Genomic DNA, 22,138 nt, shown 5'->3' on the forward strand with positions numbered 1-22,138 from the left:
GCTTCCACACTCTGCATGTGTGAGAAGCCTGTGGCTCTGAAAGAAACTAAGAAATAAACTATCCTAACCAGAAATGACCAGCTCAAGACAGATGAAAGTCCACACAAGCTTCGAAAATGCAGCTTACAACCCCCCATTTTGTGTTGTGCTGCATTACTTCAAATATTACAGAACCCCTACTTCTTGTATTCTTGTTGAAATAAACTGAAAAACCTAGCTGTGTACGGCTTTTTAGCAAACAAATTAGGATTTAACATAATTTTAAGGAAGATAAACAGGAGTACAGAAAAATAAAACAGTTCTGATTCTCATCCTAAAACAAGCAAGGCAAGGAAAATGTACATAAGTTTCGCTTGCTGAGGCTAACCTTCTGGGAAACACCATAGGGCATGTTTACATTTACATTACATTAGGATGGAAAAGTTAATAGCTTAAAAGTTCTGAGTAGCATAAATTTGAATGTGATAGGCTCATGTGGTTAGAGCATTGTATAAAAGGAAGCCAAAATCACAGATTCAATCCCTGTATACAAACTGATTTTTTAAAAAATGTGTTCAAATGAAACCAAGCTGCAGCTTAAACTATCGTTCATCTTTAAAATGTACTCTTTTGGACAAGGGAAAGAGGTCAAAGAAGTGTGTAGAAATAAGTATAAATCCATGATACTGGTCAGGCGCGGTGGCTCACTCCTGTAATCCCAGCACTTTGGGAGGCTGAGGGCAGACCACTAGGTCAGGAGTTCGAGACCAGCCTGGCCAACATGGTGAAACCCCGTCTCTAATAAAAATACAAAAATTAGCCGGACGTGGTGGCTCATGTCTGTAGTCCCAGCTACTTGGGAGGCCGAGGCAGGAGAACTGCTTGAACATGGGCGGTGGAGGCTGCAGTGAGCTGAGACAGCGTCACTGCACTCCAGCCTGGGCAATAAAGGCACTCCGGCCTCTTAAAAAAAAAAAAAAAAATCAATGTTACTAAATCAGGTGGCCATTAATTGCGTTGATAAAAAGGTGACAAAACCTGTAAATAGAAGGTCTACATGTTATTACTAAACAATCACAACTAAAAGAAAGTATATCACATATTAAAATAAGTGAACATATGAAAAGAAAAATTTAAACTAATACATCAGTTCTTCTAAATGCCTTCTATAATACATCCAATAAAATAGAAACAGTTTTCAGTCTTTTCCTTGCAAGGAAAAAACAGTTTTGTCTTACCATCTGTTTGAGATTTGCTCAGGAAAATTGTGCTTGCCCTTGGATGGTCAGAAGGGTTTGACTCCAAAGCTAAATCTATAGAAGAGGAGGAAAAAAATGTGATACTTTAGGTGAGTAGAAAAGATGATTTCTGAAATTAGATACACATCCATTTTAATCACTTTTAACAGTCTTCAGAGAAGTTTTTAGTAATAAATATGACGGAAATAAAGACAACAATACAGAAATGCTCCTGGGGAATGCAAAACTGTAGAATCTCTCCACACACGTGGACAAAACCAGGCTGTGTCAGAGACTTTTAATAAAAAATCTGTGCCTAAACAATCTGGTACAAATGTTACATGAATCATACACATACCCTCCCCTCCTTCAACTTATCAAACAGAAATATAACCACACTCTCCTCTCTGCTGCTATTACTAGCACATTTCAAGAACAATCTCAAGTAGCAGGCGATGCTGTGGCCAGTTACCGTTAGGCACTAGCTCAATACATCAAATATGGTTAAAACAAAGAGTTGTTTTTGGCAAATGTTCTTTAGACAATCAAATGGCTAATTTTAACTCCATTCAACAAGTGAACTAATTTAGTTAGCTGTGGTTTTTTGGGGGGCTATTCATCATGGCAGATTTAAGAGGACTGAATAGAAGTTCTGTGTTCTAATATACAGGAACATGTTAGAAAATTATTAACTTTTGCCCTCAATTTCTCATTTCTTTCTTCTAACAGTATGGTTAATTTGGTGTTACATCAAGAGTATGTTTTGAAGCAGATCTTAGGGTTGTTTCTAAAAAATTTTGCCCCTATCTATGTCATGATAAATCTGCCTGTAGTTCACCATGCACCAAAGTTGGATAATATATTTAGGTAAGATTACAAAACAGACTCTTAAATTTTCATGAAACAAACTTTGCCATTATATGGGATAATAAAAACTGTCATGAGGGGAAAAAATAAAATCTATGGTATTCTTCAGCAAAGTCCTTTTTTTTTTTTTTTTTTTTTTTTTTTGAGATAGTGTCTTACTCTGTCGCCCAGGCTGGAGTGGAGTACAGTGGCACAGTCTCGGCTCACTGTAACCTCCACCTCCCGGGTTCAAGCAATTCTTCTCCTGCTTCAGTCCCCCAAATAGCTCGGATTACAGATGCCTCCCACCAGGCCAGCTAATTTTTGTATTTTTAGTAGAGACGAGATTTTACCATGTTGGCCAGGCTGGTCTCAAACTCCTGACCTCAGGTGATCCACCCACCTCAGCCTCCCAAGGTGCTGGGATTACAGGGGTGAGCCACCGGGCCCAGCCCAGCAAGGTCCATTTCAAGCCACTTATCTTAACCAATCTTGTAAGAAACTGGGCCAAGATCCATAGTAACAGTTAAAGCGGTATTTCCCAAAACTACATATTAATACAATTGCTCTACTTTTTAAAAAGCGATTTAGTGGTCAAATGACAATATACTCTATCCCTGGCTCTTACAAAATCAAAAGGCACATTGATATATTAAAAACTAATCAGTCTAGTAGTGATTACTGTCGAATTCAGCATTTCACAAATTTATCTACCTAGAATCCTTTTCTCTCTTCTAAGTAATTTGGTTAGAATCTTACATGAATATAATTTTGGGACTTCCTGGTTAAAAAGAATTATGAATCATCCATTTTAATAGTACTGCCAGATCACTAAAAACTTACATACCTAAACCAATTGCTTTATTCTCCATGGAAATTCCTTGACTGAACTTTATTAAAATGTTTTTGGAGAAAACTATTCTTATGTAAAAGACCCAACAAAAATTATGTTTAAAGTTTTTCCACATCTTGAAAAGATGATGTGACAATGTTAAGCTACTTGGAAAAATAAAATCACTTGTGCACAAAATGACAGGCAGAGACTTTCCCAACTGCCTCTACCTAAAGCTTCTTCCTCTTTTTTTTTTTTTGACAGAGTCTCACTCTGTTGCCCAGGCTGGAGTACAGTGGTGCAAACTTGGCTCACTGCAACCTCCACCTCCTAGGTTCAAGCGATTCTCCTGCCTCAGTCTCCCAACTAGCTGGGACTACAGGCATGCATCACTATGCCCGGCTAATTTTTGTATTTTTAGTAGGGACTGGGTTTCACCATGCTGGCCAGGCTGGTCTCAAACTCCTGACCTTGTGATCTGCCCCCCTTGGCCTCCCAAAGTGCTGGGATTACAGGTGTGAGCCACCACACCCAGCCTCTACCTAAAGCTTCTAAAAGGATTCCTGACTACTTCCTTTCAAAAAGAAAGCAAATATACTACCACCATTTGAATCTAAAAAATAACTAATGTTTACAGAAGAAGCCATATTACGAATCAGTACCCACGTCATGATAAATTTAAACAGGAATTTTCAATGGAAGTCCAGGAAAATTAAGTACCAAAATCAAAGAGAAGCAGGCTTCACACACATACCACTCTACCCACACCCACCCCCACCAAACCAAGATGTGCTACTATGTAATATGAATTTCTTAAATATAAGAAAACCAAGATGTGCTACTGTGTAAATATAATAAATATCCAAGGCGGCTGGGCATGGTGGCTCATGCCTGTAACCCCAGCACTTTGAGAGGCCAAGGCTGGCGGATCATGAGGTCAGGAGTTCGAGACCAGCCTGATCAATCCAATGAAACCCCATCTCGGCCGGGCGCGGTGGCTCAAGCCTGTAATCCCAGCACTTTGGGAGGCCGAGACGGGTGGATCACGAGGTCAGGAGATCGAGACCATCCTGGCTAACACGTTGAAACCCCGTCTCTACTAAAAAATACAAAAAACTAGCCGGGCGAGGTGGCGGGCACCTGTAGTCCCAGCTACTCGGGAGGCTGAGGCAGGAGAATGGCGGGAACCCGGGAGGTGGAGCTTGCAGTGAGCCGAGATCTGGTCACTGCGCTCCAGCCTGGGCGACAGAGCAAGACTCCATCTCAAAAAAAAAAAAAAAAAAAAAAAAAGAAACCCATCTCTACTAAAAATACAAAAAAATTAGACAGGCGTGATGGCGTGTGCGTCTAGTCCCAGCTACTCGGGAGGCTGAAGCAGAAGAATCGCTTGAACCCAGGAGGCGGAGGTTGCAGTGAGCCAAGATCATGTCACTGCCCTCCAGCCTGGGCAACAGTGACACTACATCTTAAAAAAAAAAAAAAAAAATCCAAGGCAGCTAGTATAAAAGAAATGAAAAGATATAGAGAAAAAAGTCAAATTAGCCCAAGAAACAAGCTGGCACTCCCTCAACTCAGGGGTTTTAGGGTGGACATGTGACTTACAGCTGGCCAATCAGTTACATTTCTCTTGGGACTTCCCAGGAACCAGAGGATAAAGGCAGGGCTGTACTCTAGCACTGTTAGACAGCCAGGAGCTGCCACCCGTGGTTCCCTCTGCCATCATGAAGGGTGTCTTTTCAGGAGAGATCAACAGAAGAGCAGAACTGAGACAAGTTCTTAATTCCCGGGTCAAGTAGTCCCTAATTGACTATGTGAATCCCTGGTTATACAATTTTTTTTTTAATTTTTAACTATTTTGAGATAGATTTTTTGAACTTGCAAGTAAGAGGCCTGGTTTATGAACAATACTGATGTGATCACACTAAAGGTGGGGATAGATAAAAGCTTCTAACTCATTCCTTTAATATCTTATGAACAGAAATTTGCAAGAGTCAAAATAATGCTTCATTTGCAAATTACAAACAAACAAATTACAAATTATAAACTCACAACCATTACTTTAAGTTGCTTTCCTTTTTTTTTTTTTTTTTTTGAGACAAAGTCTCGCTCTATCACCCAGGCTGGAGTGTAGTGGCCTGATCTCAGCTCACTGCAACCTCCACCTCCCAGGTTCAATTCTCCTGCCTCAGCCTCCCAAGTAGCTGGGACTCCAGGTGCATGCCAAATGCCAACATGCCCGGCTAAGTTTTGTATTTTTAGTAGAGACGGGGTTTCACTATGTTGACCAGGCTGGTCTCGAACTCCTGACCTCATGATCTGCCCGCCTCAGCCTCCCAAAGTGCCAGGATTACAGGCGTGAGTCACTGTGCCCAGCCTTAAGTTGCTTTTCTTATGCATGTTAAAAAAATAGCTCTAATCCATATACAACTTACGTCTTATTTTACAAATGATCTCCACTCCAATGGAGAATATTTACTGTGCAATGGATAAATGATGGTCCATCAAGTGTTATTCCTATACTCTACTCAGCCAATCCCATATTGTTGCGGACTTAGGTACTTACAAAGCTCTGCTCTTAGGAGGAAAACCTTCAATTTTATGGTATTTTTAAATTATTTTTAAAATCTCCTTAGGAAAGATTTTTCACAAAAGTGGGATAATCAGACCAAAAGGTCAGATTGTTTTCATCACTCAGTATATAGTGCTCAGTTGCTTTCTAAAGGAGTTAAGGGTATATTAGGATATAATGCCACCAGTTACATCAGTTTTAGCTTTGGATGCTTAAAAAAAATTCCTATTGATGTGAATGAGGAACATCACCATGGCTGTAACTGGCATTTATTTATTTGATACAATTTCCTATATAACTTGCACTAACAAATACCACACAATGCTATTTTACAGAATGGACATTTAAGCCATTAGGCTGAGGCAGGAGAATTGCTTGAACTCGGGAGGCGGAGGTTGCAGGGAGCCGAGATGGTGCCACTACACTCCAGCCTGGCGACAGAGCAAGACTCCGTCTCAAAACAAAGCAAAACAAAACAAAACAAAACACTCCTAAGAAAGTTTGAAACTAGAAGAAATGGTTTTTGATATCATGGTTAGGGATTATGTCTAAAATTGTATTTTAAGACCCACTATTTTTGTATTATCAATTTAAATTGCAACTTAATTTAAAAGCATGATAGTATGATGGGGGGCAAGTAAGACAAAAAAAAATAAACTCAGGTCTTAATATAAACACCCCTCAGGAGAAGAAATCTGTAAGATCCACTGACATTGAACACTGTTTTTCCTTGAATCTATCAGCCATCTCAGTTTCACAGATGTTAATTAAAAATGTAAAAATATGGAACTTAGAATAAATGAAATGCATTACTGAAGGCCAAAAGTGTAAAATTATGCAATTGTAAACTGTAAAGAAATGATTTTTCTTGTCAATATATTAAAGGGAGAGGGCAGCAACCAAGAAAGTAACTGACAGAAGCAGCATATTTCAGAGAAAGAGATTGATTTCAACATACTGATTTCAATATATCCCAATTAAACAGGAGATATCAGCAGTTTCTGGGCCAACTGCTGGGCATCTGTTTGTTTAAAGGCTTACTGCATTTACTGACCTGCTCTATCATAATGCACAATGTATTAGTCTTAGGTCCATAACACAAACATTTCAAACCTCTCAATTATGATGTAAAGTCTGAGATTTTATCTAAGTCGCACGTTCCACCCATCAGGTAAGTCTTACTTGATGGGTCTTGAGCTGCCCTGCCTCATCTGAGGTCACACAGTACACAGCCAAGCTCCAATCTCATGCTCACTCATGCCTTGTTTCTGCTTTCGCAGCTTCTGACAATCCCAAATCTGGTTTCCAAACCACTTCTCTACCTCCTTCTATGTCAGCGTTCACTCTTGCTTTAACTGACTTTTACTCCTCAATCTATGTTTTAGTGATTGTGACTGAGCTGTGACACTTCATATGCTATAGTATACCTTTCTCCCTTTATGTATTTCTGGGATTACAGATGTACTTCTTAATAGCACTTAACTCCTTTTTTAGACTTTTAAGAACATTTCTGGGTGGAGTGCAGTGGCTCACACCTGTAATCCCAGCACTCTGGGAGGCTGAGGCAGAAGGATCACCTGAGGACAGTTCAAGACCAGCCTGGGCAACACAGTGAGACCCCCATCTCTACAAAAATTTTTTTAAAAGATCAGCTGGGTGTGGAGGCACATGCCTGTAGTCCCAGCTATTTAGGAGGCTGAAGTGGCAGGATAGCTTGAGCCCAGGGATTTGCGGTTACAGTGAGCTCTAAGGGCAGTACTGTGCTCCAGCCTGGGCAACAGACAGAGTTGAGACCCTGTCTCCTCCAGAGAAAAAAAAATAAAAGTCTGGGTTATAAGTACCTCCATTTTTCATTATCCAATGTTACTATTTTAACTCTAAAGCTTTATTAACTGAAAAAAAGGTGGAAAAATGGCAGTATCCAAAGAAGCCCATGAGTCATTCTATAAATTCTAATCCTATATGCCATATATCTGAAATTTACATTCTTGATCTATCAAGCCTTTTTTTTTTTTTTTTTTGAGACAGAGTCTCACTCTACCGCCCCCCAGGCTGGAGTGCAATGGTGCTGTCTCAGCTCACTGCAACCTCCGCCTCTGGGGTTCAAGCGATTCTCCTGCCTCAGCCTCCCAAGTAGCTAAGACTACACACACGTGCCACCACGCCCAGCCAATTTTTGTATTTTTAGTAGAGACGGGGTTTCACCATGTTGACGAGGATGGTCTCTGTCTCCTGATCTCGTGATCCGCCTGCCTCAGCCTCCCAAAGTGCTGGGATTACAGGCGTGACCCACCACACATGACCATACCAAGTCTTATCTTTTTAAACCTTGGAAAACGTAGTCCCAGCTACTTGGGAGGCTGAAGCAGGAGGATCACTTGAGACCAAGAAGTGGAGGCTGCAGTGAACCATGATCACACCACTGCACTCTAGCATCAGCAACAGATAAAGACCATCTCAAAAACAAAAAACAAACTAAAAAACTTTGGAAAACTCAATTTACACCTCTCAAAGCCTGTCTTCTTATATGTAAAACAAGTATAATTCCTATACTACCTAACTCAAAATATAGTGAGAAAAAAATGAAATGCAAGAGCAATTGCGATAGGCCAGGTGCAGTGGCTCACATCTGTAATCCCAGCATTTTGGGAGGCTGAGGTGGGCAGATCACCTGAGGTCAGGAGATCAAGACCAGCCTGGCCAAGATGGTGAAACCTCATCTCTACTAAAAATATAAAAATCAGCTGGGCGTGGTGGCACATGCCTGTAGTCCCAGCTACTCAGGAGGCTGAGGCAGGAGAATTGCTGGAACCCAGGAGGTGGAGGTTGCAGTGAGCTGAGATCGTGCCACTGTACTCCAGCCTGGGCAACAGAACTAGACTTCATCTCAAAAAAAAAAAAAAAAAAAAAAAGCAATTGCTATATACCACATAATGCACAATAAATTACAAAACAAAGTTTTCACAAATTAAAAGCAAAAGTGAACAGTTAGCATTTATTGGAAAGCCCATACCAAAATAACATCTTGAGGAAATATGCACTTTGGCTACCCCTGAAATTAAGGGAAAAACAGTCTCACACCACCACCAAGAATTCCTTTCAGTGTGGTTGTTTTTTCTGTCGCCCAGGCTGGAGTGCAGTGGCCGGATCTCAGCTCACTGCAAGCTCCACCTCCCGGGTTCACGCCATTCTCCTGCCTCAGCCTCCCGAGTAGCTGGGACTACAGGCGCCCGCCACCTCGCCCGGCTAGTTTTTTGTATTTTTTTAGTAGAGACGGGGTTTCACCGTGTTAGCCAGGATGGTCTCGATCTCCCGACCTCGTGATCCACCCGTCTCGGCCTCCCAAAGTGCTGGGATTACAGGCTTGAGCCACCGCGCCCGGCCTCAGTGTGGTTGTTTTAAATAAGCAAATACATATTATTCGTTACAGTAATGTAAGAAATAAGATTACTGTTCTCCTCCTTGTTTTTTTCATGTAACATATCCTGGATATCTGGGTATCACGCCATAGCCATAGCAGTAAAGAGAGATTTGTTGTTTTTTTTTTTATAGTTCTCCTCTGTGTGGATATAACAGTTTATTTTACCAGTTTCTAACTAGATATATTATTTCCAATATTTAGCTACTGAAAATAATGCAACAGAGCCTTATGCACATGTTATTTCATATTTATGGGGTATGCCTTCAGGATAAATTCCTTGAAGTAGAATTTCTGGATTAAATGTATTTGCAATGTTTGTGATTATGCCAAATTCCCCTTCACAGACTCAAACCACTTTGCATTTTCACCAGCAATATACGAATGCAACTCTCTTTGCAGCCACACCAAAGAATGTATTGTCAAGTTTTTGGCTCTTCTCCCAACAGCAGAGAAGTCACAGCATAGTTTTCATTTGTATTTCTCTTAAGTGTGAAGCTGTGTTTAAGGATCATCTGCATTTATTTTTCTGTGACTTGTCTATTCATCACTTTGTTACCTACTTTTGCAGCTAGTCTGGTTTTTTTTCTTTGTTTTTTTTTTTTTTTTTTGAGACAGTCTCACTGTCACCCAGGCTGGAGGGCAGTGGCGCAATCATAGCTCACTGCAGCCTTGAACTTCCTGGGGTCAGGAGATTCTCCTGCCTCAGCCTCTTGAGTAGCTAGGACTATGGGTGTGTGCCACCACACCTGGCTAATTTACTTTTTGTAGAGGTAGGGTCTCAGTATGTTGTCCAGGCTAGCCCCAGCCCCCTCCGGGGCTCAAGCAATCCTCTTGCCTCAGTTTCCCAAACTGCTGGGATTATAGGCATGAGCCACTGTCTGGTCTTTTTCTTAAACAACTGAAAATATTGGCCGGGTGCGGTGGCTCACGCCTGTAATCCCAGCACTTTGGGAGGCCAAGGTAGGCGGATCACGAGGTCAGGAGAGTGAGACTATCCTCACTAACATGGTGAAAACCTGTCTCTACTAAAAAATACAAAAAATTAGCCGGGTGTCGTGGCATGTGCTTGTAGTGCCAGCTACTAGGGAGGCTGAGGCAGGAGAATCGCCTGAACCCGGGAGGCAGAGGTTGCAGTGAGCGGAGATTGAGCCAGCCTGGGCGACAGAGTGAGACTCCATCTCAAAAAAAGAAAGAATTAAAAATATTTCCCAGAATTAAAAAAAATCCTCCAATGGTTTCCTATCACAACTAGAGTCTATATTCTTTGCCAAGGCCCACTATGTATACATGGACTTAACCCACCATAGTCCTGGCATCCTTTTCACTCTTCAGCAGCCACCCTGTATCTTTCTGTCCTTTGCCAAAAACAAGTTTGCTCCCATTCAAGGAACTCCAAAGTAACTATCCATCTGCGTGGACCCCTGGCTCTCGCCAACCATCCTCACAAGGCTCCTTTCTCACTTTTAGGACTGCTCACAGGTCACTTAAGGAGAGCAGCCATCTTTCATCCCCACAACCCCCATGTAACTGTCCTCCTCCCCAATCCATGACCCTATTATACTTTTTTCCCCAGCACCTCACCACCTCATTCCTGATTATTCATATATTATCTATCCCTAGCTCCCTCTAGAATGTAAGGATCAGAGTTAGGATGAGGCTCTGTCTTGTATACCACTGTTTGCCCTGAATCTGGAACATAGCTTGGCCACCTAAAGGTACTCAATAAACATGTTTCAGCACCCCCAAAACTAGTCAAGTTTCTCCCAGTTTTCCCACATCTTGTAAGACTTCTTCTAACACTCTCTCGATTTGTCATCTAAGACAGCATCAAATCTTTTAAAGTGGTAGCTATTCAGAATTAAAGATGCAAGATAGGCTACCAAGAAACAAAAAATATTAAATGATGAATTCAAATGTCCAGGAAAAAGTCAACGCTAACTCCAATTTGGCATAAAAACATTTAACACTAAAATATCTTAACTACAAAAATGACTCAACCCATAGATTTAACTTAATTCTATAGGGAGGTACAAGGCATCAATCATCAAAATGTGTTTTGGTACCCTTGAAATCAAACGTAACGAGTCTGTGTATGATGTTACTATAAAAGATGCCCATTCATAAAGGATAGGTAAATGATACTCCAACCATCTGATGGTACACTAAGCAGTTATAAAAAGGCATGCGACAGAGCAGGGTGCCCTGGCATGGAAAGATATACTGGAGCACTCTCTGGATGTCAAGCAGTGGTTCAGGAATTTATGACATTATTTCACTGCTATAAGTTATGAAGCAGCTCATATAGAATGATCTCATTTTTCTAAAATAAAATGTTATATTCATATGCATACAAAAAAATCAAAAAGTCAATACCAAAATATTAATCAAAGTTAACTCACTATTCTGAGTATAATCAATGACTTTTCTGTATTCTCCGAGTCTTTTACATCAAACATATCATTATTCAAAAAAGCAAAAAAAAAGGGGGGGGGGCTTAAAATAGCTACTGGAAAGAGGAAAGATCTGTTGCTCAGAGGTTTTTCCACATCACATTGCCAATTCTTTCCCTACCTTCACCCATCAAGGGAAGGGAATAGAAAAGGTCACTTCAGAGAGCGCCTTTAGTCAGCAAATTAGCAAACCTCCTAACGTCAGAACGTAAAAGGCTCTATGAAAAGTCGAGAGTATTAATAAAATTGGACAATAAGATCTTACTATCTTGTGTTACTGATACTACCGTCAGTTATGTTAGACATACCATTAAATAAAGGCATGGTAGTAGAAAATACTTTTGAGCCTATCTGAAATGTTTAGTAGGTTCTTAGGAGCATCTCTTTGAAACAGCTTGACCAGACCAGGCGTGGTGGCTCACGCCTGTAATTCCAGCACTTCAGGAGGTCGAGACAGGTGGATCACCTGAGATCAGGAGTTCCGGACCAGCCTGGCCAACATGGTGAAACCATCTCTACTAAAAACACAAAAAATTAGCCGGGCATGGTGGCACACACCTGTAACCCCAGCTACTTAGGAGGCCGAAGTAGAGAATCGCTTGAACCCAGGGGGCAGAGGCTACAATGGTGAGCCAAGATCACACCATTCCTCTCCAGCTTGAGCAACAAGAGCGAAACTCCTTCTCAAAAAAAAAAAAAAAAGGCTGGGTGCAGTGGCTCACGCCTATGATCCCAGCATTTTGGGAGGCCAAGGCGGCTGCACTGCTTGAGGTCAGGAGTTCAAGACCAGCCTGGCCAACATACCGAAACCCCATCTCTACTAAAAATACAAAAATTAGCTGGGCATGGTGACACACGCCTGTAATCCCAGCTACTCGGGAGGCTGAGGCAGGAGAATCACTTGAATCCGGGAAGCAGAGGTTGCACTGAACTGAGTTTGTGCCACTGCACTCTAGCCTAGGCAAGAGTGAAGCTCTGTCAAAAAAAAAAAAAAAAGAAAGAAAGAAACAGCTTGAAGAACAAAGCCGAGCAAAATTTATGTATGATTTTTGTTTAAGTAACAAAAATAATTCTTCATTGTAGAAAAGCTAAAATTTTTTTTTTGTTTTTTTTTGAGACAGAGTCTTGCTCCATTGCACAAGCTAGAGCGCAGTGGCACGATCTCAGCTCGCTGCAACCTCTGCCTCCCAGGTTCAAGCGATTCTCCTGCCTTAGCCTGCTGAGTAGCTGGGATTACAGGCGCCCGCCACCACATCCAGCTAATTTTTGTATTTTTAGTAGAGACGGGGTTTCACCATGTTGGCCAGGCTGGTCTCGAACTCCTGACCTCGTGATCCACCCACCTCAGCCTCCCAAAGTGCTGGGATTACAGGCGTGAGCCACCACGCCCAGCCAAATGTTTTACATCTAAGTAAAAATTTCTGTTTCCAGGGAGACTGATATAAAATTGTCTGAAATAAAGATACTAAAAGCAAACTTTCAATGTGTCTATACTTTATATTTGGTGTTCTGGCCATGTTTCTATGGAAACTTATGAATAATAGGCAAATGCCGAAATTGAGATTTCTATTATCACTTTATTGAATGCCACAAAAATAAATTGAGACAAATTGAAATAAAAATGTAACTGTCACACTAATATACAATGGTAAATTCTGTGGTTACAAATTCTCTTTTTTCAACTTTTCTGATTTAGCACTCCTTATCATCATCCTTAATGCTTAATGCCTGGCACCTTACCTTCCTTCTTGCCAGCTTCCCCTAATATCCCTCTGTCCAGGGCATTCTCAGCTTCAATTCACAGGTACCAGAACAAACTCTTCAAATTTATCAATCTGTTTATTTGATGGGTATATTTAGGCCATTTTGTTACCTCTAACTTTTATTCTTATCCACTGAAATGAATGTATAGACATAACACGGAGCCAGACAAGATGGCACACACCCGAGGTCCCAGCTATTTAGGAGGCTGAGGTGGGAGGACTGCTTGAGCCCAGGCCAGGAGTTCGAGGCCAGCCTGGTCAACACAGTGAGACTCTTTCTCTTTACAAAAAAAAAAAAAAAAAAAAAAAAAAAGAAAGAGAGATGTAAATGTTGCCTCTGAATCGTGTAAAACAAACTTTGAAAGGAACTAATCAAGACCGAAATAAGTTCTCAAATACAGGACTACTTTATGGGTAAAATACATGATGAATTCTGTATTTTTAAAAGTTTTTAAAGAACTGAACTTGGCATATCTCATCTCCATGTCAGTCTGAGAACTGAGAACCTCAGTTCTGTTCAGTGGCCGTCTTACATAGTCATTCCAGATATCTAACTCTTCATTTCTTCATTAGCAACACGGGGAATATACACAGGCCTTATTTTGGAAGGGCTAAATTAAATGTACATGAAAATATGTATTTTCATGTACACTGGGTGAGAGCCTTATTTGTGGATCTCACCCAACACCACCCATCCATCTACTAACTGGTGTGTAAAATCACTCAGAGGCTTACCTGGCACCTCTCTAAGAGAGCATTAAGTTTTCACAAGTACTTACATGCTTTGTATATAAAGGTACAATCAATTAACTCACATAATACATTTGTTCATTCTTTCACAATGTCTGAATATTCCGCAAGGTGAGTACAGTAGTTCCCAGTTACGAAGGCATGTCCATTATGAAGCTTAATTATTATTTTAAAGAAATTAAGAGCCCAAGCAAAGTTTAAATAGAAGAGTTCTAACATTCCCTCAATAGTAATGAAATCTCTGGCATTTAAATGAAACAAAGAGCCCACTGGATTTAAACATCTTTATGATACAATGTTTTTCTACTTCAAAGCAATTAGTTTTTATTCAAGAACCACGCCGTTGCCCGGAATTATTTTTACCTAATCTCTTTCCAAAATTCTAGAGGCAAAAAACTAAACGTTTCCTCTCTCCTTACCCCTACCCCAACGGTTTAGACTCTGACGAACTCCAACATTCTCATCTTTGACCAGGATTCTATTGGCAGGACTGGGAAGAAGGAAGGGGAGCCACGGAAACACTTTTGAGCAGGCAGCGTCTAGCATTTTAACTTCCAAACCATTACATTATAAATTAAAGTCTAGTAAATGAGGAGTTGATGGGTGCAGCACAGCAACATGGCACAAGTATACATATGTAACAAACCTGCACGTTATGCACATGTACCCTACAACTTAAAGTATAATAATAATAAATAAATTAAAAAAAAAAAAGAAATAAAAACAAAAAAACAAAAAAAAAAAACAAAAAAAAAAAAAATAAATTAAAGTCTAAACTTATATTTTGTCTCTTTTGAAACTTTTAACCACGAACCACCCCACCTCTCTTTTAGAACAAGGAGGTAATGAAGTCTGTTAAGTCACCGGAGAATGGCTGGAGATGTATTTGTCACCGTGGGAATTTTAAAGCAATCAGAACTCGGTGGCTAAACTCTGAGTTAAAAACAACCGCTGGGCGCGGTGGCTCACGCCTGTAATCCCAGCACTCTGGGAGGCCGAGGTGGACGGATCACGAGGTCTGGAGTTCGAGACCAGGCTGACCAACATGGTGAAACCCCGTCTCTACTAAAAATTCAAAAATTAACTGGGCGTGGTGGCGCACGCCTGTAATCTCAAGTTACTCAGGAGGCAGAGGCAGAAGAATCGCTTGAAACCTAGAGGCGGAGGTTGCAGTGAGCAGAGATAGCGCCACTGCACTCCAGCCTGGGCCGGGGACGGAGCGAGATTCCGTCTCAAAAAAGCAACTTTTCTGCACCACTGGTAATAACCTCTCACACCCTTCACAGTTATTTTACTCCCCCCACCCATTTCTTTCTTTCTGTGTTCAAATTATAGTTGGAAGGAATAAAGCAGCTTCTTTCAAGCCGACTTAACCTATTAGGAATATCATATAGTGTCTCCTATGGCAACCTCTATTTTGAGTCTAAATAAGAAATTCCCAAACATCTGGGTCTAAACTGTCGCGGGCATCAGCTACCTTCACGGATGGGAGAAAGGAACAATCAGACCCTTACCTGGTTCCTTCACTTAGGTACCATCTGGATGGGTTGAGGGAATGGGATGAGTACTCCGAAGTTGAGGTATTTGAGTTTCCATTGAGAAAAGGAAAACAATATGCCCCAAAAGTCTTAGCAAAGTCCCACCAGACAATGAACAGAGCTACAAACAAGAAGGGCGGCGGACTAGAGGATCCCAAGCCGGCTTGAGAGAATGGAAAGAGGGAGCAATAACTGGGCGTTAGGGTAAGGAGGAGGGAAAGAAACTGGCCAGACGCAGCAGTGAAAGAATAAAGGGTGGGGACGCGAGGCAGAGCCAGCCTTCGTCCCGGAGCCCAGCCCCGGGAAAACCGGCTACCGGCAGGAAGGAGCCCGAGGCGGCGGATGCCTCCCGGGGGACTCTGGGGGAGGCGGCGGGCAGAGGTGAGCCCGAGGGCGGATGGCATCCGCCGCCTCCTTACCTTCGGGCATCTCGCGGTCGCTGATGTGCTGCAGGTGGTGGCCCTCGCCCTCTCCGAAATCCAACTCGGCAGGCTCCACCGCAGCGGGCGCTACCGCCACCGCGTCCCCGGACGCCGCCTCGTAGATGTCGGACGCGCAGTACAGCTCCGTCGACCCCGCGCGCCGGCCCAGCTTGGGGCTGGCATTGGGGGACACGCAACAGGTCAGCGTGTTCCCCATGGGGCGCCTCCGCTCCTCTCCGCCGCCACCGGCGCCTTCGCTCGCCCCCTACTCCGCCGCCCTCAGCAGCCACCCCCTCCCCCAACAATGGCGCGGCCGGCACCGGCAGCCCCGGGCTACGCCGGGGCTGCACCGCGCAAGCAGGCGCCGCCTCGTCCGCGGTTCGCCCGCCCGCCCCGCGGCCCGGCCCCGGGCAGGGCTCGGGCCTCGGCCGCACCCCCGCCGCCGCGCTGCCGCCGCCTCCCTAGAGCTGACTCGTCTGCGAGGGCGGTGACCAGCCCGGCTTATTTAAAAGGGGTGGGGAACACAACAAGCGCTGTGAGGCGCAGCCACTGCCCAGAGAGAGCGCGGCTGGAGCTCCTCCTCCTTCCGCCGCCGCCTACCGACTGAGGGCCGCTGGCCCTGGCTGGTGCCTGCCAACCGGAACGCGACCTGCGGTCACCTGGTTAAGAGGAACCAATCATGCTCAGAGTTCCCCCTCCGGTGCCCGCCTCGAAGCCTGGCACGTGACCCACTGCCCCGCCCCCGCCTGGCAGCTGCCCCGCCCCTCACGCCGCCAGCCCGGACTCCGATTTTCATTCATCGCTGGCTGCTGGGAGCTTTCCGGTCCTACTGGAAGCGCACGGGCATTTGTAACTGGAAGTTGAGTCAATGATCTCTGTAGAAAGCCGTTATTAGTAAAGAGTGCGTTCCATTAGCAACTCTGTTTTTCCGAGTCTGACAACTTTCGTTTGCTCACTGAACTTGGTTACACCCAAATTGTTAACTGTTCTTGTAACTAAATGCTCCGCTCCTGTCTTCCAATGAGCGTTACTTTTCACCTGCAACGTGATCATGGCAACCCTGGAGCCCTGGTCCTACTCTCCATAAAGAGTTGTGGCTGTGGGTCTTGAATGAGACTCGAGGACACGTCACCCTTCCACTTCCTCGTCCATAAAATAGGGACTTAACTCGTCCCTGCCAACTCTGAAATGCTGGGACTCACCAACTCCCTTTTCTTGCCTGTTTCTCCCCTCTAGGCAGGGACTTCCAGATTTCCCTTCTTGTACTAAAAACAGCACATAAAGCACGATTTTCTCACGCAAAACTGAGAATCATGCAGTCGGGTACCACAGTCTTGATTCCGTGAAGATGAATAGTTACCATTTGGCAAGCACTATGTGCCAGTGTTCCAACTGTGGTGTATTTATTTAACCCTTAAAAACAATCCCGGCCGGGCGCGGTGGCTCAAGCCTGTAATCCCAAAACTTTAGGAGGCCAAGGCGGGCGGATCACGAGGTCAGGAGATCCCGACCATCCTGGCTAACATGGTGAAACCCTGTCTCTACTAAAAATACAAAAAATTAGCCGGGCGTGGTGGCGGGCGCCTGCAGTCTCAGCTACTTGGGAGGCTGAGGCAGGAGAATCGCTTGAACACGGGAGGAAGAGGTTGCAGTGAGCCAGATCAGGCCACTGCACTCCAGCCTGGGTGACACAGCAAGACTCCGTCTCAAAGAAAAAAAAAAAGAAAATTGTCTGAAATCCTAGGAATGTCTTTAGATACCATTTTGGATGATCTTGTAGACTTGAGACGATGCCTATTTTAAGGTACAAAATAATGCCTGCATTTAACAACACACACACACACACAAAAACAGATATCTATGACCCTGAAAATTCAAGAATTTAAAAGTTGCTAACCAGGAAGATATTGGGAAGCATTGTTATGGAAATAGATTTTAAAACGTTTTGAATGAAGGAAATATTGGAGAGAATTAAGAAAAAAAATTCTATTCTATAACAGTGGCAAGTCTGGGAGAGCAAAGGGAGGCAAGTAGGAGGAATGTGCTTTGAATTAAGCAAGAGTTTGATTCTGTCAGAGAAGCTGAGACTTTGTATAGGTCCAGAGTTAACTCATACATTCACTATCCATTCAATACCTGAGCTCTTAGCACATGTCACATAATTTTTAAGTGCTGGGGATGTTGCTTTCACCAAGATGAAAAAAGGCTCCTGTTCTTGCAAAACTTCCAGTAGGGAGTCAACAGACAACATTGGCCATCACCTCCACCTTCACGGCCTAGGATGGCTATTGATCTCCAGCTATTGGATCTTCATTTCAGACAGCAGTGTGGAGGAAGGAAAAAAGAAAGAAAAATTTGGGGGGACGGGCATGGTGGCTCACACCTGAAATCCCAGCACTTTGGGAGGCTGAGCGGGGTGGATCATTTGAGGTCAGGAGATCGAGACCAGTCTGGCCAACATGGCAAAACCCTGTCTCCGTTAAAAAAAACAACAAAAAAAAGGTGGGGCATGGTGGCTTACACCTGTGATCCCAGCACTTTGGGAGGTCCGAGGCAAGCGGATCATGAGGTCAGGAGTTCAAGACCAGCCTGGCAAACATGGTCAAACCTTGTCTCTGCTAAAAATACAAAAATTAGCTGGGCATGGTGGTGCCTGCCTGTAATCCCAGCTACTCGGGAGGCTAAGGCAGGAGAATTGCTTGAACCAGGACCATGGAGGTGGAGGTTGCAGTGAGCCAAGATCACACCACTGCACTCCAGCCTGGGTTACATAGCGAAACTCTGTCTCAAAAAAAAAAGCAAAAAAATTAGCCAGGCATGGTGGCGCCTATAGTCCCAGCTACTCGGGAGACTGCGGCAGGAGAATTGCTTGAACCCAGGAGGTAGAGGTTGCAGCAAGCCAAGATGGTGCCACTGCACTCCAGCCTGGGCAACAGAGCAAGACTCTGTCTCAAAAAAAAAAAAAAAAAAGAAGAAAAAAGAAAACAATTTGGAAGGCCCACATAGCATAGTGCTTAAAAATCATTGGCTTAAAGCCTAGTCACATAGCCATACCTAGCTGCGGGGGAAGCTAAAAATTGCTAAGAGAGTAGATTTTAAGTGTTCTCACCACAAAAAAAAAAAAAAAAATGAAAAATATGTAGAGGTAATGCATATGTTAATTAACTCGATTTAGCCATTCTAGAATGTATTCATATGGTACCTCATAAATATATACAATTGTTTTGTCAATTAAAAAATAAAATACTTCACAATTTTCACCTGAGTCATACTTTATTACCCAACAAACTAGAACACACTGAATTTTTTTTGCTTGGAGGGACAGGGTCTCACTCTTGTCACCCAGGCTGGAATGCAGTGGCATGATCTTGGCTCACTGCATCCTCTGCCTCCTTGATTCTAGTGATCCTCCTACCTCAGCCTTCTGAGTAACTGGGACTACAGGCGTGCACCACCATGCTCAGCTAATTTTTTAAAAACTTTTTGTAGAGACCAGGTCTCACTATGTTGCTGAAGCTGGTCTTGAACTCCTGGACTCAGGCAATCCTTCCACCTCAGCTTCCCGAAGTGCTAGGATTACAGGTGTGAGCCACTGTGCCCGGCCAAATTTTTTTAAACATGTAATGTTTAAGCATTTAGAACATTGCTAAGCATCTTTGTCTATTTATTCACTCATGTATCCTTCCACCTATCGATTAATCCGTTCATTCACCAAGCATCAAATTTCTGAGTTGAAGACACCACTGCCATATAAAACATAATTTGACACAGCCAAACTCATGAAATTCAACTGAAATTATTGTCCAAGTTGTGTTTATTAATTGATGAAAATATAGAGGATAATGCTAAATATTCTATTTAACAGGCGTGTGACATTCCATAAGTTTTGAAGTATTGGTTTTGGATTTTTACCATCAGGGAACAATTACATCATTTTAAAACTTGCTAGATTTGGGCGGGCACGGTGGCTCACACCTGTAATCCTAGCACTTTGGGAGGCTGAGGTGGGCAGATTGCCTGATCTTGGGAGTTTGAGACCAGCCTGGGCAACATGGTGAAACCCTGTCTCTACTAAAATACAAAAAAGTAGCCAGGCATGGTGGCGTGCTCCTGTAGTCCCAGCTACTCAGGAGGCTGAGGCAGGAGAATTGCTTGAACCCAGGAGGTAGAGGTTGCAGCAAGCCAAGATGGTGCCACTGCACTCCAGCCTGGGCAACAGAGCAAGACTCTGTCTCAAAAAAAAAAAAAAAGAAGAAAAAAGAAAAAAATTTGGAAGGCCCACATAGCATAGTGCTTACAAATCATTGGCTTAAAGTCTAGTCACATATCCATACCTAGCTACAGGGGAAGCTAAAAAGAAAAACATAATCATATAGCTAGGGTGACTAATACAAAAGGAAGAAATGGATATTGGAAGGCAACTAGCAGTCTCTGCCACATTCTGTAAGGAAAAATTAAGGAAGTTTCTGTTTAAAACCAGAGTAATAACAGGCCCGGTGTGGTGGCTCATGCCTGTAATCCCAGCACTTTGGGAGGCCAAGGCAGGTGGATCACAAGGTCAAGAGTTTGAGACCAACCTGGCCAGCATGGTGATACCCTGTCTCTACTAAAAATACAAAAATTAGCCAGGCATGGTGGCACGTGCCTGTAATCCCAGCTACTTGGGAGGCTGAGGCAGCAGAATTTCTTGAACCCGGGAGGCAGAGGTTGCAATAAGCCGAGATCGCACCATTGCACTCCAGCCTGGGCGACAGAGAGAGACTCCGTCTCAAAAGAGAGAGAGAGAAAGAGAGAGAAAGACTAATAGCAATAAAATTTCATAGCCCTTTGCAAGAGTATGTGAAAAACAAGGAATTTGTAATGATCTTTTCTTAAGCTAAGAAGACAGAAAAAGTGCAGAGAGGATTAAACTATAGAATGAGACTTCAGGTTAGATGCAAGAACAATTTTATGACAGTCAAGAGATCAGGGATATACAGTATATTGTGTGTGTGTTGTGACTAATTGGTTCCATCTCAGGTATCATAACTCGTTCTTCTAATATAATAAGATTTTGTGTTTAAGTTATATGTACTTTTGTTCTCGGCAGAGAGTCTACAGTTATCATCATATTCTCAAAGGTAACTCTTAACAAAAATTTTAAGAATTACTGTTATGCCTAATATGATGTGGAACAGCTCAACTTCTCTCATTCCTGATTTCAAAAAATTCCAATCTGGATTTTTCAGTAAATTGGGCATACGATGGTGCTGGTACCTATAATTTAGTACACTGCCCAATTCTTCTTCCACTTATCTCTTTTTACTCCTTCTGAACTATTCTCCTGCCTTCTGTCTTCTACAGCATGTAGATTTGTTTCTGCCAAGTGAGTCAGTTGAGATGAGAAAGCTAATTTACGTGAAATTATGCTCTGAGAAAAAAAAAAGGGGGAAGAGTGTTACTTTGCCATATCACCAGGGCAGATAGTGCTCATTGGACAGGTCAGTTCTTGCCCCAAATTTCCACTGTGATTACAGTTCCAAACATCAGGGTATTTTATGAGACAAAATCTAGGAAAGGCTTGCAGTTTTAAGAGAGACTAGGAGCTTCCTTTTGCCTTCTTGGGCTCTTTACTCTTCTCCGCCGTATAAACTGGTGTATTTGCTTTCAGTTTCATTTGCCTAGGTGCTGCAAAAGGTCTAAAATCTTTTTTTTTTTTTTTTTTTTTTGAGACGGAGTCTCGCTCTGTCGCCCAGGCTGGAGTGCAGTGGCCGGATCTCGGCTCACTGCAAGCTCCGCCTCCCGGGTTCACGCCATTCTCCTGCCTCAGCCTCCCGAGTAGCTGGGACTACAGGCGCCCACAACCGCGCCCGGCTAATTTTTTGTATTTTTAGTAGAGACGGGGTTTCACCGTGGTCTCGATCTCCTGACCTTGTGATCCGCCCGCCTCGGCCTCCCAAGCAAAAGGTCTAAAATCTTACTCAGCCTTTTCAGCCCACTGCTAGACTTCCTCAGATCACCTCCCAGTGGCGGTGGAAGATCCTTTTTTTTTTTTTTTTTTTCCGGAAGTGTCTGTTCAGGCTCCTGGTTTTCTAAAGCAAATGCCTGCTCTACTCCTAGTTCCAATGACTATAACAACATGTTGTTTGCAGTTAACTAGTTTTATAAGAGAGCTGCCATCTACTCTTGCTCAGGAAATAAACTTACTACAAAATTAATCTTGGAACAACACAAGTATAAATAAATAAACTAGCCAGGTCTGGTGGCTTATGCCTGTAATCCCAGCACTTTGGGAGGCCAAGGTGGGCAGACCACTGGAAGTCAGGAGTTTGAGAGGAGCCTGGCCATCAT

The 22,138-nt window shown here is 43.1% G+C and overlaps 1 protein-coding gene across 2 annotated transcripts in view; it reads right to left on the minus strand.

The window, feature by feature from the left end:
- The window catches only part of CCNYL1 (cyclin Y like 1), a 46,787-nt gene extending 30,501 nt beyond the window's left edge, over positions 1 to 16,286 (minus strand). Inside the window, exons 1-2 of one of the 2 annotated variants that reach the window (XM_050752648.1) lie at positions 15,806 to 16,286; positions 1,218 to 1,292 (exon numbers count right to left, since the gene is read on the minus strand). In XM_050752648.1, coding sequence (XP_050608605.1) covers positions 1,218 to 1,292; positions 15,806 to 16,025 — 295 coding nt within the window. In that variant the 5' untranslated portion in view covers positions 16,026 to 16,286. The remainder of the gene's footprint in view (positions 1 to 1,217; positions 1,293 to 15,805) is intronic. The other variant, XM_050752649.1, reaches the window with a different exon arrangement.
- Between the last annotated feature and the right edge of the window lie 5,852 nt (positions 16,287 to 22,138).

Source organism: Macaca thibetana, chromosome 12 (assembly GCF_024542745.1).
Source record: "Macaca thibetana thibetana isolate TM-01 chromosome 12, ASM2454274v1, whole genome shotgun sequence".
Lineage (NCBI taxonomy): Eukaryota > Metazoa > Chordata > Mammalia > Primates > Cercopithecidae > Macaca > Macaca thibetana.